The sequence below is a fragment of the Trichosurus vulpecula genome, chromosome 3 (genome assembly GCF_011100635.1).
Source record: "Trichosurus vulpecula isolate mTriVul1 chromosome 3, mTriVul1.pri, whole genome shotgun sequence".
Lineage (NCBI taxonomy): Eukaryota > Metazoa > Chordata > Mammalia > Diprotodontia > Phalangeridae > Trichosurus > Trichosurus vulpecula.
The window spans coordinates 11936105-11955764 of NC_050575.1; the positions used below are offsets into that span (position 1 = coordinate 11936105).

Sequence of the window (19660 nt, forward strand, 5' to 3'; positions counted from 1 at the left end):
ATGGGTTCAGGCATTCTCTGGGCACCTCATTCCTAGGTTGAGAGCCACCAGATGTTTCTAAATGTCTGCTGTGTTCAGGGGTACATAGCCAAACAACAAAACAAGCCCTGCTTTGGAAGAATTTCAGCCTATATCGACCACTACAAGTTAAAGTGGGACTGAAGTGTCAAGGAGAGATGGAGTAGTTTAACAGAGGGGAGAAGGAAATAATTCCTTTTAGTTGGGGGGATTTGGGAAGGATTTATGAAAGAGGTGGCGTCAAAGCTGGGTCTCTAAGAGAAAGGCTCATAATACCAACAGTGATGACAGCTGACTATTTACAGTGCTTCAAGATTTATGAAGCATTTTATATGCATTATCTCATTTAATCCTTAAAAAAGAAATACTACAGGTATTATCATCCCCATTTTGCAGACGAGGAAACTGAGGTTCAGAGCAGTTAAATGACTTCTTCATGACCATACAACTGTTAAGTTGCAGATTTGAACCCAGGTCACTCCTGACTCTTTAAATCTAGGACACTAAGTTCACTACAGCAAGCTGGGCTTTAATGGGTGAAGAATAAAAATTGGATAGAAGCAGCCACTTTAGGTAAAAGGGATGGAGTGTGCTTTGAGAAATTAGAAATAATACCTGCTAGCATTTATATAATGCTCTAGTGTTTGCAAAATACTACAAATGTTATCTAATTTGATCTTCATAATCCTGGGAGCCAGGTATCATCTCCCTTTTACAGATGATGAAACTGAGGCAGACAGATATCGAGTGACTTGTCCAAGCTCACATAGCTATTAAGTGTGTCTGAGGTAGGATTTGAACCCAAGATTCCCTGACTGTAGGTCCAGTGCTCTAACCACTGCACCACCTAGGTGCCATTAGTTAAAATGAGGATCATTTAGTAGAGTATAATGAGGCTGGAAAAGTAGCTTGGAGACGGAAGGTAGAATATCTTAAAGCCCAAAAAAAGGTTCTATTTTTTTTTTTTCTGAGAAGCAGTTGGGAGCCACTTAAGAGTCTCCAGTAGGGTAATAGCATGGTCAAGTCTGCGCATTAGGAAAATTAATTAGTATAATATGCAAGATAGATTAGACAGTGGACAAGAGAGTCAGGGTGATCAGTTACAAGATTATTGTGATAGCCCAGGTGAGATATAATGAGGACTTGAACTAGAGTGGTGTCAGTAGGAGTAAGTAGATGAGTCGGCAAATCTCCTCTTAAGGATTCACTCTATCTACAGGGTGTCCTAAATGTCTTAACGCAGCTTTAAGCTATCAAAGCTTGAAGTTGCACTAAGACTGTAGAGATGGTGGCAATAAAATCAATGGGACTTCCCTTTTGATTAGATGTGGGCAGTGAGAAGAAAGAGTCCGAGGTAATTCTCCAATTTTTAGTCTGCGTGATTGGATTTTCGTGGTGCTATCTCTAGAAGTAAGGAAGTTAGGAAGAGTAGCAGACTTTAAGGGGAAGATAATGGTTCTGTTTTAGGCTATGTTGGAGTTTCAGGTGCCGAGGGGACATCTAGTTTGAGATAACCCGTAAGAAGTTAGATGTGTATAACTGAGCCTCAGTTTCTTCTTCTGTAAAGGGGAATAATAATACTTGAAATGATCAAATCAGGTAATGCAGAAGCAATTTGTAAAGTGTATACAAGTACAACAGATGATTGTTTAGGGTAGTGCTTGGTGAATAGATGGGTTAGCATTTTCTTTCAGTCTTTAAAAAAAACTTCCTAAAATCTCCCTGTGCCCTTCACTGTCTTAGCAAGGACAAGAGAATGAGTATAATTTAATTTCTTTCGGTAATTCTAGATTTTGGAGTTCCCCCATGTAATCACTGGGAACATCATTGCTCCTTTTGAGAGGGTAGAGGTGTCAGAGGTGCATGGACGTGCAGTGCATCCAGGATGTCCTTTGTACGAGCAGGGTTTGTTGCTGTCACTGTTATTGTTTTGCTGCGTGGTTAGACACCGGTTTTGACAATGGAAAATGATGAAACATGAGGGGGTGGTAAGGAGAGGCGGTGTGGTATATAGGAGGAAGAGGGCTGGACTTGAGCACTTCCTAAATCTGAAGTCTTGGGCGTAAACTTTTCTGCCCAAGTTTCCACTAAATGTATCTCAGTTTCCTCATCTGTAAAACACAGATGATAGGTGCATAACCTGTTTCACAGTGTGACTGCCAAAATTTTTGTAAGCTGCAAAGCTCTACAGAAATATGAGCATCTGTTGTCATCACTATTATTATAATGCAAATGGTGGCACAGTGGATACTTATAGGCAAGAAGACTTATCTTCCTGAGTTCAAATCTGGCCTCAGACACTTTCTAGCTGTGTGACCCTGGGCAAGTCATTTAACCCTATTTGCCTCAGTTTCCTCATATGTAAAATGAGCTGGAGAAGGAAATGGCAAACCACTCTAGTATCTTTGTGAAGAAAACCCCAAATGGGTTGGACACGACTGAACAACAACAGACCTCCATTGACAGTCTCCTCCAGTGCTTCTTTTGGGGTGGAATTGAGCCTGGCCTTTCCAAAGTTTTGTCAATGAAGTCTGAGTTCTGTTAATTCCTGCAAATCTAGAAAGATTTTGAATTTGGGCCCAGTTGTGGGCCATGTGCATGTTGTCTGAGGACTGGCCTAGCCATATATAGACTGGCCACTAGGTTTTTTTTGTTTTTGTTTTTGGAGGGGAGGTTGGACCATCAAGATTATGTATTAAGGGACATAGAGATTATGATCTGTAACATTTCTTTTTCCTGATGTCTTGTATTTCTAAGATTTTTAGGGAGAGGTTTGGTGTCAGAATTGGATCATGAACTTTGGCAGAAGCAGCGGAGAATTTTCGATCTAGCTTTTCACCGAAGGTGAGTGGGCAGTAGAAGGTGGTATAGTAAATCATATACATATGGATATTGAGGCCACAGAAGGGCAAGACTGGGGTAGCTGGAATTACCATGACTACATCTCAAGTGTTTCTAGTTCGCCCTAAAATGGTCTTTTTATTGCTTTTGGCAATGGTGGAGATATAACAATTTCCTGACTGAGAGAAGAGTTGACATGCTAACTCAGAAGGAGGCAGATTGGGAGTAAGGTATCAGGTCAGGTAAAGAAAAACAAATTTTTCTTTTAATTAATAACTTATTTGGGAGCCAGCATGGCCTTATCAGTAAGACAATAAACACAACATAAACAATAATCATGAATATGCCTATGTAGTTTTGTATCGCAAAGTATGAGAGACTCTCCATAAAAAAGGTAAAAGAAGTTTAACGTTTGTTCAGACACCAGAAAACCGTATCCCACAACCAAATGTTCAGCTCCCAAAGCCAGTCAGCTCACTTCATCATAACAGCAAGGAACTTAAAACACCATATCACAGCCTGTAACGTCGCCATCCCAAAACCTCTCTGACCCCCTGCTGGGATCTTCCCCCAAAACAAACTCACAGTACAGCTAAGTCACAGCCTGTTCAGTTCTAATAAGCATGAGGGCAGCCATTAGCAGCCATAACTGCGCTCTCTCTCTCTCTCTCTCTCTCTCTCTCTCTCTCTCTTTTCCTGTCAGAAGGTTCCTCCTACCACATGTAACTTAGGCTTCTTGTGACATAAGCAGGTCACATGGCCTATTAATGGGCGGAAAAGATCTTCAAATCTAAATTGCTACTACATTCAGCCCCAAGATCTTTCTTATCCATTACATAGGGCAATGGGAATTCTGGGATAACTGGTGTCAACAGAACTTTACACAACAATGTAACAGGAATAACACAAGATAAGCATATAAAACAATGTCATCATTCCCCCCTCGAACAACTGGGGCTCAAAATCTTGGGGTGAGGGGTGAAGGTCTAATCCTCCAAAGCTTCTTCCTGCTGAAATTGGATGTAGAACTGTCCCTGCCCCAAGAGATTAAGAGTCCTATTTGAGAGGTCAGTTCTTTAGCAAGCTGGCATCTGGAACTCAGTTGACACCAGGTCCAAGGATGACACATCACAGTCGTGGACAGGTTCAGAGATGACACATCACAGTGATGGACAGGTCCAGAGGTGACATCCAAGCACATCAGAGGTTGACATCTGGCTTAAGTGATCTGCAGGTGAATGGTACTAAGCCTGCAGGAAACAAATCTCACAAACAAATTGAGAAAAAAGCCAAAAAGAAACAAAGAGACTATCATAGTCTCATTCACAATAAAATACATGAGTCAAGGGTACAATTTCAAAATTATTTTCTTCTGGGTAGACCACTGTTACAGTATTGTCTTTCCCATGTGCTATAATTTCTGCAGCCTTTGGAACATTGTCTGGCTCCTGTTTTACCTAGACTTTAGCTCCCAGTTTTATTCTATCAGTAGAACCAAACCCTTCCTTTCCTCTGATAGTTATTTTGGAAGGAAGGTCAGTTTTCACAAGAGATATTGTTTTATAAGGAATAATAATCAATTGAACTATTCTATCATTTTTACAAAACTGTATAGGGTCTTCACCTAAATTCTGGAGTGTCACAGTAATTTCCCCTTGATAACTAGAATCTATCACTCCAGCCAATACATGTATTCCTTGAGCTGCTACTTGTGGTTTAAGTAATTTCCATCCAAAATGATTCTTAGGGATTCTCAAACATATCCCAGTAGAGATTTTTCTTCTCTCTTTTCTATCCAGCCAAAAGTTCTCTAAACAATGTAAATCATATCCTACTGAACCAGGTATTCCTGGATATGGTGGTGGGACATCTTCCCTCACAGTCCAATACTCAATATTTTGGATCTTATGTGTTCGCTGTTTTCTAATTTGCAGATTTGGGGCCATCATTCTGGCTAGAGGTATACTTCCTCTTAATGGTCTATTATTCAAATTACCTAAAGCAGTGAACAAATTCTCCTTTAATGTTAATATGAATTATTAGAACTTAACTTCTTTCAGCAATCCATTCATTCTATCAATCCAGATGCTTATGGACAATATGGAATATGATATATCCACTCTATGTTGTTCAATACACAATATCTCTTCATCTCATTACCTTTGAAATGTGACCCACTGTCACTTTGAATCTGCACTGGGGTTCCATAATATAGACTTGCAATATCTAGAGTTTTACAGGTGTTTTTCTGCGTTGCATTCTTATAAGGACAAGCCAGCAGTACACCTGAATAGGTGTCAACACAAGTACACATAAATTTGCATCCTTTATCTTGGGGTAGTGGTCCAATGTAATCTATCTGCCATATCTGGGCAGGAACTTTTCCCTTGCTATTTCCCCAGTTACTACCCGAAGAATAGTTCATTCCTTTTCCAATTGACATATATGACATTCCTCTGTTACTTCCTCTAACAATGGACAAGAGATACTAATACCTCAATCTTGTGCCCACCAGTATGTGGCCTGGACCCTTAGATGGCTGGCCATTAGGTGGACCCATTTTGCTAGTGCTGGATCATCACTTGGTGTCAAAGTAGGGACAGCATGTTCAGTAGCAATCTTTGCCAGTCGATCAACATATGCATTGTACTCACGTTCTGGGGTAGTGAGGGGCACGTGAGCATCTACATGAAAAACTGACAAATTAGTAACCAAAGACGTGTCCTATATGTCTTCCCATAGTTCTTTGCCCCAAACTTGTTTACCACAAATTTCCCAATTTTGATTTTTCCTCATTGGAATCCATGTAGCTAACCCATTAGCTACTGCCCACAAATTGGTGAATATATGACACTGTCCTCCTTCTCTGTTTTAATAGCTTGATGTACTGCCATAAGCTCAGCATATTGACTACTTCCACCTATCCCATTACTTTCCAAAGTTCTCTTAGTACATGGGTTATAGGCTACTGCTTTCCAATGCTTTTTATGTTCCAAATATTTTGCCATCCCATCAGTAAACCATGCATGTTTCTTCTGTTCTTCAGTTAGTACATCTTATCTGTCATTCCATTTTAGCAAGCATTGTACCAACTGTTCGCCTTGTTTCAGGCAGTTTGTCTTTGCCATCAGTGTTGATGCTTATAATAGATTCATGTAGAGTAGAATCTCCACTTTTGCCTGTTTTCAATCTGTTCTGAATATATCATTTCCATTTAATTATGCTAGTCTCTTGTGCATGTCCAATTCTGTGAGATGCTGAGGTGCTCATTACCCAAGTCATAATCGGGATTCCATACCTTAATGTCACTTCATGGCCCAGAATCAGTTGTTCAGTCTCTACCAAAGCCCAATATGCAGCTAACAACTGCTTTTCAAAAGGTGTACATTGTAATCCAGATGAAGGTAGTTTCCTTGACCAAAATCCTAAGGGTACATTTCAGCTTTGTTGTTTCTGCCATAAACTCTAATTTGCATAGTCATCCTGTATAGTCCCTTGTAATTCCACCAGGCCACTTTGCATAGGCCATAAATCCAGAGCCAATTATATAGCAGCTTTAGCTTCTTCAAAAGCTTTACTCTGTTCAAGTCTCCAATCAAATTCATCTTTTTTCCTGGTAACTTTATATAAGGGTTTCAAAATCTGTCCAAGATGTGGAATGTTATGTCTCCAATATCCAAACAGTCCTATGAACTTTTGGTCCTTTTCCTTATTGGTAGGGATAGGAAAATCTGGAATCTTTTGTCGAGCTTGTGGGAGAATTTCTCACAGTCCTTTATTCCATTGTATACCCCAAAACTTTACAGTTTGAGCTGGTCCTTGAATCTTTGCAGGGTTAATTTCCCATCCTTTGCTTTTCATATGCTCAATTAAAAGTATCAAACTGTTCTCCACTTCTTTGGCAGTTTCTCTTTGTATCAAAGTATCATCTACATAGTGGGTAGGCTGTATACCAGGTAACTTTAATTCATCCAAATGTTCAGCCACAATCCTATAACAAATAGTTAGGCTTTGCAGACATCCTTGTGGCAAGTGTGTAAAAGCATATTGTTGGCCCTGCCACATGAAAGCAAACTGGTCTATTGGTATCATAAAGAAAGCATTGGCCAAATGAATAACTGTGTACCAAGTCCCATCATATTTCTGGATCCTTTCTATTAAGGTAACAGTATCTGGAACAGCAGCATACAAGGGAGGAGTCACTTTATTCAATTGTCTATAATCCACTGTCATTCTACATATTCCATCTGACTTTCATACTGGCCATACAGGATTATTCCATTGAGTGGTTCTAGGGACTAACACTCCAGCTTCAACATATTCCTTTATAGTATTGGCAATTTCATGTTGCCCACCTGGCACATGATACTGCTTCAAAGTAATTACTTTAGAAGGTTCAGGTAAAGTGATTGGGTCCATCTCTACTTTTCCCACCAAAACTGTATTAATTCCTATCTTCCTTTCTGCAAATTGATATCTCCCCTCAGGCAAATTCAGAGTCATGCCTTTCAATATATCTATTCCAATGTTGTATTCAGGAATGGGTACAATGACCATGGCATATTCTCTCTTAGGCAGTTATCCAGTTTTCATCATCAGTTTGACTTGTTTGGCTGATATTTCAGCCCTTCCTAGTCCTGTGATGGTAATAGGAGCTCCATGCTTAAATTCATCAGGGTTTCCATAAATCAAGCTGGCCTCTGCCCCAGTGTCTATCAATGCCCTAGTTACAGAAATTTGATCCATTCTTCCAATATATAGTCAGATTAATGTGGGGTTTGTAATCCCATCTCTGTGTTTCTTTAATCTGAGCTGGCCCTTGGCCTATTCCCTAGTCTTTTTGAAGGTGTGACTCACTTGGATACAAGGGTTCAAGAGCTGTATGATTTGTAGGGGCAGTTCTTACTTCTCTAACCCGTTTGCTATTAAGCCCCTTATCTCGGTACATTTTGTATAGCTCATTAGTTGGAATACCATCTCTTCTTCTAAAATCTACCCCTGCTTTCAATAGAGCAGTAAACATCTATTTCCTTGTCACTCCACTCATTGGACATTGACTCCATTGGCTATGTACCCTTCTCTCCTGAGGAAACTTATTATTTCCCCAGTCTCCTAAGTCACTTAACTGTGAAACCTTATCCAGCACCTCTGAAAGAGGGTTCCCTACTTCTACAATCAGCAAAGTTAGGATCACATGTTTATAAGTGGGGGATGCCATCTTAAACATCAAATTCCTCTGAGAGACTCCCAAGGGAGTTTCATTATAAACTTTGATGTTCCCCAAAATAATAGCAGTCTTCATTACATCCTCCTTTAACTTTCTTGTACAGTCCCTAATTGAATACCAGGGTCTATCTGCAGTAGGCCACGTAGTATCAGCAGGATATTCCTCTTTACAGCCTACTGCAGCCAAAGCCAACAAATTGGTTGTTAAGTTAGTTCCTTGCAAGTAATTCCTAAAAGCTTGCTGTACAAAAGAATTCTGACTAATACTTATGAATATCTTACAATCCACAGAATCTACATTACTGATTCTCGCCGTCCAAGATATTAATGATTCTCCCGTTCTCTGGGTGAACCTACTCAAGACATCTGTGATTTCCTGCTATGTAAAGTCTTCCAAAATTTCCCCAAACTGAGTTGTTTGATCTTGCGTTTCCTGCCTCCTCCACTGTATGAGGCACATTTCTCTTTGAGAAGTCTGGTGTGATACTGTAACACTCTATGGTTCAGAAATAGCATCATGAAATGTATCATCTTGTGCCTGAGGTTCTGTCATTGTATCCTCCTTTCTAGATTCTCTGCCCCTGTTACCATGGTAACCAGACTGCCTGCTAGACTCAACCTGGGCTGACCTGAGGTACACTTTTGACCTCCTTGGCTCCCTCTGCCTTCTAGCTGAATTTACAACAAGGCTGTTAGCTTCCTGCTGTTCTACCACCTGAGTTTCTCCATCTTACTGTGGTATGGAAGAAGCACCGTCAGACATTTCAGTAACTGTATGATTACTCTCTTGCAATAGTGTCTCTGCTTTCACATACAATACAATAGGTTGTGAGTAAAATCCAGCCTTGTCTAGAGATCTCTCTTGGGATCCCCACTCTGGCTCAACAGTAACCTCTCTGAGACACTGTTCCAAATCTCTAGGTCCTCCACTCTGTAGCCTCTGCCTCTAGTCCTCACACAGACCAGTGCCTTTAGACCATTCCCCTGCTAGGGAGCAATAAGTTACATCCTCCCGTCCTGGGATAACCATTTCTTCTTCTAAAGCCCTTCTACCTCTAAATAAAGATCTTATACCTTGCGATCCCATCCTCCTGGTCGCCAAATGTAACAGTAAGGCAATGATAACTATGTAGATGATAATTGTCAAAATGCCTCTGTGGTTCTGTATCACAAAGTATATGAGAGTCTCCACATAGAAGGTAGAAGAGGTGAACCATTTATTCAGACACCAGAGAACCATATCCCACGAGCCGTTTATCCAGCAGTAAAACATTCCACACACCATATCACAACCTGTAACCTCACCATTCCCAAACCTCTCCGACCTCCTGCTCACAGTACAGCTCACGGTACAGCTAACTCGGCCTGTTCAGTTCTAACCATCAAGAGGGGAGCCATTAGCAGCTATAATTGTGCGCTCTCTCTCTCTCTCTCTCTCTCTCTCTCTCTCTCTCTCTCTCCATTTCCTGTGAAATAACTTCCTTTTCCTGTCAGGAAGCTCCTCCTACCACATGTAACTTAGGCTTCCTGTGACATAAGCAGGCCACATGGCCTGTTAATGGATGGGAAAGATCTTCAAATCTAAATTGCTACTATACCGTGTCTGACGCTTACCAGCTGTATGATCCTGGGACTATGATTTCCCTGCTTTAGGTTTCTGTTTCCTTCCCTACCAAACAGGGGTTGGACTGTGTTTTTGCTAAGCTCCCTTTTGACTCTGAGACTCTATAATTCTGAGTGTCTACTAGGCAATGGATGGCATGGGGAATTCTGAGGGGTAAAAGGCATGGTCATTGACATTACAGTTTCTTTGAGGATGTGGAACAAAGATAACAATGGTGGGCTACAGACTTTCGTCCCCTAAAGATGACTCTCTCCTGGACCACATTCTACCTTCACGTCCTGTCTTTAGTGTTTGTTAAATTTAATTGAATTGGTGATTTTCATCCAGTGCCTTGGGTTCAGTTATCATTTCAATGCAGATGACCTCGAAATCTATATGTTCAGAACAAATCTCTCTCTCCTGGAACTCCAGCTGGCCTCCTTGGCCAGCTATCACTTAAACAGTCTATCCATATCTCAAACTTAGTATATCCAAAATGGAATTTATTGTCTTCCCTTTGCTCCCAAATATGTCTTTCTTCCAAAGTTTGCAGCTTCTGCTGAGGCGCCAATATCCTTCCAGACACCTTGTGTTGCCCTTGACTTTTCCTTCTCTCCCTGACCCCCAATATTTAATTCTATGTCCACAGTATCCCTGATATCCACTCACACTACCACTATTCTATAGGGTGTTCCTAAAGTCTGGACACATTGGAAATGTGGAGTTATTGCATCGAGTTCACGTGAATCTTGCAAAGTGCATCAACCTTTGCATCACAAATAATGGAAATCCCATTGAAGATGTTATTTGTTAATATTCCAATTAAATAAAATGTTGTTGAAAATTTCATTCATTTCATTTCTTGAAAATATGCATTTTTGCCTAGGTGTCCAGACTCTAGGAACACCCTGTAATTCAAGCCCTTATTACCTTTGGTGTGGACTGTTACCTTAGACTCCTAATTGGTCTCCAAGTCTTCAGCACTTCCTCTCTAATCCATTTGCTACATAGCTGCCAAAAAATAATCTTTGTAAGGCAAAGGTTTAATTATGTCACTCCCCCATTCAAAAATTTTCCAGGGACTCCTGATTGTCTTTAGACCATTCAATACAAACTCCTCAGACTCGCCTACATCTTTCTACAATGAAGCTCCAATTTACCTTTCCAGTTCTATTTAATGCTACGGCCTTTTGAAATTAGGGCCTCTTATTACAGCAGTTTGAATAAGGGTCTATTTCTGTGAGTTCCAGGAACTTTCAAGCCAAGAAACTTGCCCAATTTTTCCTACTTATTTAATTTCTTACCATTAGCAAAAAAGGCCTCTTTAAATGGATTGTTAGATGGTAAATCAGCATCTATCTTTGTTGTTGTTCATTTGTTTCAGTTGTGTTGACTCTTTGTGGGATTTTCTTGGCAAAGATACTGGAGTGGTTTGCCATTTCCTTCTCCAGCTCATTTTACAAATGAGGAAACTGAGGCAAACAGGGTTAAGTGACTTGCCCAGGGACACACAGTTAGAGGTTAAATGTGAACTCAGGGCTTCCTGTCTCCAGGCCTGGTGCTCTATCCACATTACTATTTAGCAGTCCCAGCATCTACTTTAGGGAAGGAAAAAAAGAAGAAAAATAAATCCATAAATAAGACTTTTGTTTACAAATGACATTTGTTAAAAGATATTTAGTACAGTGTCCTGGGGATAGGATTGATACTGCTGTCCTCCAAGCCAGTGTCCTGATTGGGGTAGTGTTGTGACAGCTCCCAAAAGCTAGCTTCCTAGCTTTCCCGCTTTGGTAAAAAAAAGTCCCATCTATATATGAGGGATGCTTCTTCACTTTTGACTGGCTCCAGGGTGGTGGTTGGCGGGAGGGATTGAGGTGTTATCTGTTACTTCCATCGGAAGATCCATTCTTTGGGATTTTTGAGCACTATAAGCTGTTGTGGAGAAGGGAGAAAGGGAGGGACGATCAGAGTGTGATTTAGCCCAAGGCTCGCCTTGCACTTCTTTTCATATTGTTGGCTGTACTCTGAGAAACTGTTACCACCCTCCTCCCCCATGGTGACCTTGAGCTGGTGCAGAGAGCAAAGGTCACAGATTTTGTTGATGGCCTGGATTTCTACTCTTAAAATTTCTGGCCCTTGAGTGTGCTCTATGCATAGTTATCAGGTAATCACTCACCCCAGGTCTTTTGCTTAGTTCTTCGTATGTTGGGGTGTTTTGAAACTATGAGATGGGCCAGTGGACAGTTGCCCAGGGCACCGCAGCAATTCAGTGTTGCTGCCAAACTGGATGGACTAGCTAAACTAGCTGTTCCAAGACTTTCCATTTCATCTCCCACCTTTGGATCTTTGCTCAGATTACCTCCTTTGCAAAGCCTTTCCTGTTCCCTTCCCCCAGTCCCCACTCCTGCTAATTGTTAGTGCTTTTTTCCTCCAGAAATTGCCCTTTTACTCACTTATATGAACAGACAGTTCTTGCTTTACTTGAATTTGCATTATGCAAATTCAACTTTATGTAAAAAATTCTGAAAGAAATCCACATTCCAAAAAAAACCCACCACATTAATTTTACTCTGCAGTGCTGTGCTCTTTGTGCTCCTGCCTTTTGACTCAGTGCTCTGTGGCCTCCTCCCCACCCCCCTCCGCCAAAAGACTAAAAACAAAATAAAACAAAACAAAAAAACAACCTCCAAGTGAAAGCAGAACAGATCCAAAGAGAGAACACTCCATCCCCATCCCCACAGATCCTGGGTTTTCCTTGAGACCACTCCCAATTCTGCTCCATGCACTTGCTCCAATCCCACCCTCTTTTTTTCCTCTCAATTTTGGCCAGGCCCCCAAGTGTCTGGCTGCTTGCCCGTGGGTTCCTCCTCTTGCTCTTACCTCTCTGTCCATGGTCCCCACACGACCTTGAATCATGTGCTGGCCCCTCCCTCCACAGGTGAGTGGCTCCCTTCTGGCCTCTCCCATTGTCCCTTTCCCATGTTCCCAAATTCAAATTATTCCCTTAACAGTAAAGCTGTGCTAAAAGGTCCCCTTTATGTAAAGAAAGAAATGTCTGTATACATATTATATCTCCCTTGTAGAAGATAGGACCTTGAGGGCTGGGAATCTAAGTTGTCTTTGCAGGACCAAATCACAATGCCTTGCACTCAATATGTTTGCGGAATTTGATACAGGACAGGATGGGATGAAGACTCACTAAGAGTAGAGTAGGGACTCAGAGGAGTGTGTTTTCTGTGGGATGGATTGGTTGGGTCAGGGATGAATTTTCAGGGGAGGAAAGGTTAGAGTGAGACCTTAAAGAAAGCCAGTCAACAAACATTTGTTAAGCATCTGCTACCTGCCAGTGATGGGAATGCAAAGAAAGGTATATAATCTACACTCTTAAGGAACTCACAGTCCAATGGGGGAGACAACATGCACACAACTATGTACAAACAAGATAAATACAAGATAAACTGGAGCTAATTAGCAGAGGGAAGGCACTAAGATTAAGGATGACTGGGAGAGACCTCTTACAGAAGGTAAAAGTTTAGCTGAGACTTGAAGGAATCTGAGGAAGCTAGGAGGCTGAGATGAGGGATCATGTTCCTGGCAAGGGGGACCGCCAGTGAAAATGCCTGGAGTGAGTAGATTGAGTGTCTAGTTTGAGGAACAGCAAGGAGGTCATTGTCATGTGGGGGAGGAGGGAATGGGAGCAGATGCTGTTTAAGGAGCAGGAAGAGAGGAAGGTAGAAAAAAAGGGGAGAGGTTATGCTTCAGAGAAGCAGAAAGTGGTGGTGAATGTGCCCCCAAAGGGAAAATCCTGTGGGAAAAGGTTCAGGAGGGGTAATTTCTTAGGTATTTCCAGAGGACATTGAGACCATCTTGGCTAGAGTGGAGGCTTCTTGTGGAGAAGTTTAGTTTGATTGTGGCAAGAATCTGGAGGGCCATCAGTTCTTTCCTTGGAGGTAGATAGCATTTTTCATCATGAGTCATTTGGAATTATCTTGCATCATTATATTGATTAGAGTAGCTAAGTCTTTCATAGTTGATCATTGTACTGTGTACAGTGTTCTCCTGGTTCTGTCACTTCACTTTGCATCAGTTCATGTGAATCTTCCCAGGTTTTTCTGAAACCATCCTGCTTGTCATTTCTTACAGTACAACAGTATGCCATCACAATAATATATGCCAACTTGTTCAGCTATTCTCCGATCGATAGGCATTCCCCCAATTTCTAATTTTTTGCCACCACACAAGAGCTGCTATAAATTTTCTTGCATGTATAGATCCTTTTCCTTTTTTTAAATCTCTTTGGGATATAGACCTGGTAGTGGAGTTGGTGGGACAAAAGGTATGCACAGTTTTATAGCCCTTTGGGCTATAGTTCCAAATTGCTTTCCAGAATGGTTGGATCATTTCACAACTCCACCAACAGTGCATTAGTGTCCCAATTTTTCCACATCCACTCCAGCATTTGTCATTTTCCTTTTCTTTCATGTTAGCCAATCTGCTAGGTGTGAAGTATTATTTTAATCAGTTATTTTAATTTGCATTTCTCTAATCAGCACTGATATAGAGTATTTTTATACAATTATAGATAACTTTGATTTCTTCTTCTGACCATTTATCAATTGGGTAATGTGATATCAATTAAGTTGGGTGTCTTTGAGTCTTATTAGGTGCTAAGCCCCAGGCCCAAACCCCTATCTATTAGGTGCTAAGCCTATGTGGGCATGAAGCCTTCAGGGTCCTAAGGGGAGTAGCTAAGACCAGAGCCAATAGTAAGAGCCTAAGTTCTGGTAGCTCGGATGATGTTTGATGATGGCTAAAGAGTGCATAAAAAGAGAGAACAGAGCTATTTGCTTAGGGCTCTCACTCTTGGTGGAGTGCTGATGTGGAGACTCTGGGCAGCTGTAGTTAACAGCCCTTCAGCTTGTAAACCCCGACGCTGGGACTTTGTTAAACTCTGGTAACTATGAATCGAGATTTGAATCAGACAAGATCTGTCTTTTGATGTTTGTAATTTGTTTGTATTTGCTCTGAAGCTCAGGGTGCTGGCTTTCCCCCCTGAGCTGAGTGAATGATATTTGTATGTTGGATTAAAGTAAGATTGTTAACTCCTTAGTTGCTTTCCTTAGTAAAGCAGATCAAAAGAACCTGAGCTTGCAGCATTCTTGTTATTGGGCTGGTGTTGGGTTTTTACCCCCACAGAAGCTTCTAGCTGAATTGTTGAAAAAGGTAATAACTTGTATTCTTATAAATTTGACTCAGTTCTCTCTATGTTTGAGAAATGAGGCCTATATCAGATAAACTTGCTGTAAATTTTCCCCCCTAGTTTCCTGTTTTTCTTCTAATCTTGGATGCACTGGTTTTGTTTGCACAAACCCTTTTTAATTTAATGTAATCAAAATTATCCATTTTATGTCCCATGATCCTCTCTATTGTTTGGTCATAAATTCTTTCCTTAGTCATAGCTCTGACAGGTAAAATTTTCCATGCTTCCATAATATCATCCTTTATGCCTAAATCATGTACCCATTTTGTCTTTATCTTGGTATTCAGTGTGAATGCTGATCTATACCTAGTCCCTGCCAAACTGCTTTCTAGTTTTCCTAGCAGTTTGTCAAATAATGAGTTCTTGTCCCCACAGCTTAGATCTTTGGGTTTGTCTAGATTACCATGGTCATTTACTACTGTGTATCGTATACCTAATTTATTCCATTGATCTACCACTTTGCTTCTTAACCAGCACCAGACTGTATTGATGATTCCTCTTTATAATACCATTTGAGATCTGGTACTGCTAGGCCACCTTTCTTCCCTTAGATTCCCCTGATATTTTTTGACATTTTGTTCTTCCAGATGAATTTTCTTATTTTTTCTAACTATAAAATATTTTTTTTGTGCTGCTGTTTTTAGAGCTAGTTCTGAGGGTCTTTCAGTGCTTCCAGGGTGGTGTGATCCAGGCAGAGGTGTGGTCACTGTTCTCCTGGCTTGTGCTCCTTTACCCAGGAAGGGACCTTGCTCCCCGGTGGCGGAAAGTACTTTTGCTCCTCTCTGTCTTGGAACAGAGACCAGGGCCCCTACTCCCTTGTGAGCAATCACAAGCACTCTTCCCTGCCTTGGAACTGTGACTAGGGCCCCTGCTCCCTTGTAGATGCAAATGGTAGTACTCCTTTATACCCTGGAACTGCAACCCAGACCTGCCCCATATGGGCAATGCAACAGGGTCCTGCACCCAGTGCCAGCAAAGGGTTCCCTGTAATCTCTTTCTAACTTATAGTCCAGTCTCTTTACTCTCTGTGGGCTGAGAGCTCCTGAAGCTGCTGCGGCCACCACTGTTACAGCTGCCTCTAAGGCCTACTGCTGGTGTGGTCTGAGCTGCCATCTGGCCAGTCACTACCTGGTGTCACAGACCTCTCCTGCTCACCTCTTACGTTGTCTTAGGCAGGAAAAATGTCTTACCCCAACCTTTTGTTGGCTTTGCCACTCCAGAATTCAGTTGGAAGCTTTATTTTAAAGTTGTTTGGAAGATTGTTAGAAGAGTTCAGCCAAGTTGCTGCCTGTACTCTGCCATCTTGGCTCTGTCTCATGTTTCCAATTTTGTTACTGTGTAGTTCTTCAGTTCTAAAGTTCCTCTCAAGTCTGACAGTCTGTGTTTTATGTGAATTGTAAATTGCTTTTTGAATTATAAACTGCTATTTGTCCTTTCTCTTCCTCTTCCTCCTCCTCCTCCTCCTTCTCCTTCTTCTCCTCCTCCTCCTTCTCCTTCTTCTCTTCCTCCTCCCCTTCTTCTCCTCCTCCTCTTCTCCTCTTCCTCCCCATCCTCCTTCTCTTCTTCACGCTAGTTCTCTATCTATCATTCCATCATGTTTACTGTTCATCTAGCTGGCAAATGCTCTTAGGCATATTGTTATCATATAGTACAATTATGCTTATTTTCTTAGTTACTTGATGAGTTCCATGGGAACAATCAATGAAAAAGCAGAACAAATGATGGAAATGCTGGAAGCCAAGGCTGATGGGAAGACTGAAGTATGCATGGAAGATGTGATATCCTCGACCGTTTATGCCATATCTACTAAGGTAACTAAGGGACTTTTCTATCATCATGTCAATGAGCAGAGAACGAAAAAGCAATTTACCTGTTTTTTTTTCCTTTTGGCTTTTGTATTCTGACCAAGGCAACCTGATTTCTCCTTTCCATTACAGTCAGAATCCTGTAAATTTCTTTGTTAAGTGCACTTTTGGTCACTCTGCTATTTTAATAGCAAAATAATATGGAAGAAAAGATTCAGTGCTTTATGTTCAGGACTCAATATCTATTAATTAAATTATTCTAAATCTAAGCAACTCCACTTAGGGGGGACACAAACATCTTGCCTTTGATAATCTCTCTCTCTCTCTCTCTCTCTCTCTCTCTCTCTGTCTCTCTCTCACCCTCACCTGAAGCATTTTCAAGCTACAATTTGTAGTATCCTCACACAAAGACTAAATTCCACAATATAAGAAAACATGATCGCAGAGCTCATGTGAGAGCTCAGTAAACAGTTTTGAGTCATCAAACAGAACATGTCTGCATAGGATGGAGAATCATTTTCCTAAACAATTTAATTTCGTAAACCATTAAACTCCTCTCAGAGAGGAGTGCTGAACCTGAGGTCTATTAACTTGCTTTCTAAATATTTTGCTAATTGCATTTCAGTGTAATTGATTTCCTTTGTAATTCCATACATTTTATTTTCGTATTTAAAAACCTTATTCTGAGAAGTTGTCTATAGGCTTCCCCAGATTGTTAAAAGAGTCCGTGGTAGAAAAAAGGGATAACCCTTGCTCTGATTTTATTTTCTTCCTGGTTAAAGATAAACTGAAGAGATATTTCTATTAACTGAATTAATGAATGACTTCTTTCTCTTACTGTAATTATTACCATAATCAATCCAGTAAGGAGTCCTTTCTGGGCTGACCAGGTCTCTCTGTTCACAGACTGGTTAGGCCTTTGATATGAATGATATAAAAAAAGATTTCAGTGTATTGTTTGTAATTGATAGTTAAAGGAAGACCAATAAGGGTTTCTCATTCAGATTAGAACAAGAACCGCAGTCTAAGGTATTGTCCTAATGTTATTTTTTCTCTTTTTGGAGGAGGGAAGGCAGGGCAGTTGGGGTTACGTGACTTGCCCAAGGTCACACAGCTAGTGTGTCAAGTGTCTGAGGCCGAATTTGAACTCAGGTCCTTTTGACTCCTTGGTGCTCTACTCACTGCGCCACCTAGCTACCCCCCAATGTTATTTTGTAATATGTAGCCAAAAGAGGAAATTTGTTTTTCAGTTTTTTTCAGTCGTGTCTGACTCTCCATGACCCCATTTTGGGGTTTTCTTGGCAAAGATATTGGAGTGGTTTGCCATTTTATTCTCCAGCTCATTTGACAGATGAGGAAACTGAGGCAAACCAGGGTCACACAGCTAGTAAGTGTCTGAGGCTGGATTTGAATTCATGAAGATGAATCTTCCTGATTCCAAACCCAGTGCTGTATCCACTGGGCCACCTAGATGGGGCTTAATATGTCTCCACATTCCCTCTTTTTTGTGTATTATGTATCTGCTAATTGGTAGCAAAACACAATGTTCTAGTTGGTTCATTATAATTCTAGTGTTTTGTTTTAATATAGAAAAAAGTAGTGAAACAATTAGAACTATTCAACTTTGTGCTGAGTATCATAGTAGAGTGAGCTCATCATATGGCAGGTTATGTTGTTCGGGGAACAGAAAGTTATGTAGTGGAGGGTGGACACAAAAATCTAATGTTAAACATATGAGAAAAACCAGTCCTTCAGTCTTCTGAACAGTAACCAGGTGGCTCTTAAGATTAGTAAAACTTTCTGGGATCAAAGTGGTCCACTTTAAAGACAATTGGAACTTTAGAAGAAGCCACAGCCGAATCCATCGTCTGGTGTTCTTAGCTAATATGCAGTTTTATCACAAAACAGGTATTCTAAATCTATATACTGATTCTTCTAACACAGCTCTAGATCACACCTGGAGAAGGTACTTCTTCTTTTTATTCAGCTCAACAAATCATTTAATTTACTGCAACTGTGTCTTCCTCTCAAAATTGTGAACATGAGAACTACATGGTTGTGATGGTCAGAACATCCCCTGATTTCCTATTCCATACCACATATCTGGCATTATTCTATAATCCTTATGAATAGACTTAGCTGTCTTGGGACTTAATCCCTGATATATCATGACGAACTACTCAGTTCCATATGCATCCTCCCCAGAGTCCACGTGGCAGGGCCCAGATTTCCATAATGGGACTGTAAGTGTTAGAAGGTACAACAAGAGTGGTTGCACTACCAATTTAAGAAGCTCCAGGTACAACTCCACGACCATAGGTCAGAAGGAATTCTTGATTCTTTGTAGACTTCCAAGACAACATTCATTCCATGAAATCCTAGACCTGAGAGCATGCTCTGTCCCATTCTAGACTGAGGTAGATTTCAAGGGGTTTGTGAAGTTGGATAGAACAAAAAAAAAACATCTTTATTTTCACTAACTTTGTTATGAAATTTGGCATTTTCTTCAATAATTATTTTCTTAAAAATACCGTATTCTGAGAAGAGGAAGGAAGGAAGGAAGAAAGAGAGGGAGAGAGTGAAAGAAGACATTTGCCTGCAATGATCTAGTAATTGAGCTTATAGCATATGAGGCGGTGATTCACCTATGGGGAAACCAACACTTGAACCTGTTTCATGTCCTCCACGGAAATGAACAGTGTAAGAACCATCAGTCGAAGGTTCATGGATTTCAAGAGATTATAGATCATTAGAGAAAAGTGAAGGTTTCCTTGCAGTGAGTCAAAAAATTCCCTTCTGTTGCCTTGCCAACTTCACAGACCTGTTGAAATCTATCCGTGGACCCTTTGAGAGTCTATGCCAACTATTTACTGACACCACTCAGAATGCTGACTAGCCCCTGAATGT

General features: G+C 40.8%; 1 protein-coding gene across 1 annotated transcript in view; it reads left to right on the forward strand.

Moving 5' to 3' along the window:
• LOC118844835 (cholesterol 24-hydroxylase) overlaps nucleotides 1-19660 on the forward strand; it is a 63333-nt gene that overhangs the window by 16612 nt on the left and 27061 nt on the right. Inside the window, exons 5-6 of the mRNA XM_036752828.1 lie at nucleotides 2776-2862; nucleotides 16621-16759. Of these exons, the coding sequence (XP_036608723.1) occupies nucleotides 2776-2862; nucleotides 16621-16759 (226 nt within the window). The remainder of the gene's footprint in view (nucleotides 1-2775; nucleotides 2863-16620; nucleotides 16760-19660) is intronic.